This window comes from Orycteropus afer, unplaced genomic scaffold (assembly GCF_000298275.1).
Source record: "Orycteropus afer afer isolate SDZICR_OR568_19922 unplaced genomic scaffold, OryAfe1.0 scaffold00135, whole genome shotgun sequence".
In the NCBI taxonomy this organism is placed as follows: Eukaryota; Metazoa; Chordata; class Mammalia; order Tubulidentata; family Orycteropodidae; genus Orycteropus; species Orycteropus afer.
Window position 1 is genome coordinate 5,423,063 of NW_006921722.1, and position 1,599 is coordinate 5,424,661.

At 53.0% G+C, this 1,599-nt stretch overlaps 1 protein-coding gene across 1 annotated transcript; it reads left to right on the plus strand.

Annotated features, from left to right (window-relative positions):
- The first annotated feature begins 342 nt into the window (after positions 1-342).
- Positions 343-801, plus strand: LOC122150406 (solute carrier family 22 member 2-like). Its single transcript, XM_042781575.1, has one exon. It carries the CDS (start codon positions 343-345, stop codon positions 799-801), a length of 459 nt encoding a protein of 152 aa, XP_042637509.1.
- The last annotated feature ends 798 nt before the right edge of the window (positions 802-1,599 follow it).

Here is a 1,599-nt window from a genome sequence, read left to right on the forward strand (position 1 = left end):
TGTACTGGAGAAAGATTAACAGGTCCGTGAGACGTGAAGGCACTCAGGTTACAGAGAAAGGGTTGTTTGTGGTGCTGGTGTGAGGTAGTGACAATAAACACCCCCATGGAGCCCTGGAGCTGGCACGGCGCTTTGGAGAGCTGCAGAGCGCACGCCCACGGCTGGAGTGGAGTGAGCCTGGCCAAGGGGAGGTCTGCACCCAGGGCTGGTGGTTTGTGAAGTAAACCACCTCTCACCCTTTGACTTCTGGTCCAGAGTTGGCCTGCGCTCGCTGCAGCCTCCGTCGCAGCATTCGAGCTGCCGGAGGCAGAAGGTAGCAGGGCTTGTCCTGCCTCGAGCAAGATGCCCACTGTGGATGACATCCTAGAGCACATCGGGGAGTTCCACTTTTTCCAGAAACAAACCTTCTTCCTCTTAGCCCTGCTCTCTGCTTCCTTCACCCCCATCTACGTGGGCATCGTCTTCCTGGGCTTCACCCCAGACCACCGCTGTCGGAGCCCCGGGGTGGCCGAGCTCAGCCACCGGTGTGGCTGGAGCCGGGACGAGGAGCTGAACTACACGGTACCCGGGCTGGGGGCCGAGGGCGACGCCTTCACTCGCCAGTGCCGCAGGTACCAGGTGGACTGGAACCAGAGTGCCCTTGGCTGTGTGGACCCACTAGCCAGCCTGGCCACCAACAAGAGCCACCTGCCATTGGGCCCCTGTGAGCATGGCTGGGTGTATGACACCTCCAGCTCCTCCATCGTGACCGAGGTGAGTAAGCCCCAGGTAGGGGGTCGGAGGGAGGGAGAGTGCAAATGACCAAGGTTTGCTCAGTGAAGACACCAGGGATACCCCATGCTCAGGCCTGTACCCTGACGTGCTCTAGGGACTCAGTATCTCTCATAGAATCCTGGTTTCCAAATGAACAAAGCAGCGTCTTATTTGTCTAGGTTAGCACAGCTTCAACCTACTCTGACAGGAACGAGTCCAGTTTATGCCAAGTCTCAATGGTAAGACACAAGCCAGAGCCATTAGCATTGCTGCAAATAACGCCAGGAGAGGGAAGGTTCTCAGGCTCCTCTTTCTGGAACCCTGCCCCTCCTCGCTCCTTCCATTTTCCCATCAAGCAGATGCACACCTGAGAGCATATGGAATTCACCTAACTGTGCCCTACTGGGATACGACGAGCATTACTTCTTTCATTAAGTTGAGGAGCTCCAGTGGTGCAATAGTTAACGCATTCAGCTGCTAACCAAAAGTCGGGGTTCAAACCCACCAGCTACTCTGTGGGAGAAAGATGAAGCAGTCTGCTTCTGTAAAGATTACAGCCTTGGAAACCCTGTGGGGACTCTCTCCTCTGTCCTACAAGGTCACTGTCAGTTGGGATTGAGCTGGTTATTGGGTTAATTAGCTCAAAGTGTCCATATAAAACCCTGTGAGGTTGGAGATTGTGTTATGGCACAATTTTTATTAAAACTATACTCAAAGTTTTAATTTGTGAATTCTCATTATAAATATTGAGAAACAAACATTGAAGTCTTGTTTTGCCTCAGGACAAAGCCAAATGGGGAGATCAAATGATTCTGAAAATACTGGGGAAGCCAGTTGCCTGGTTTA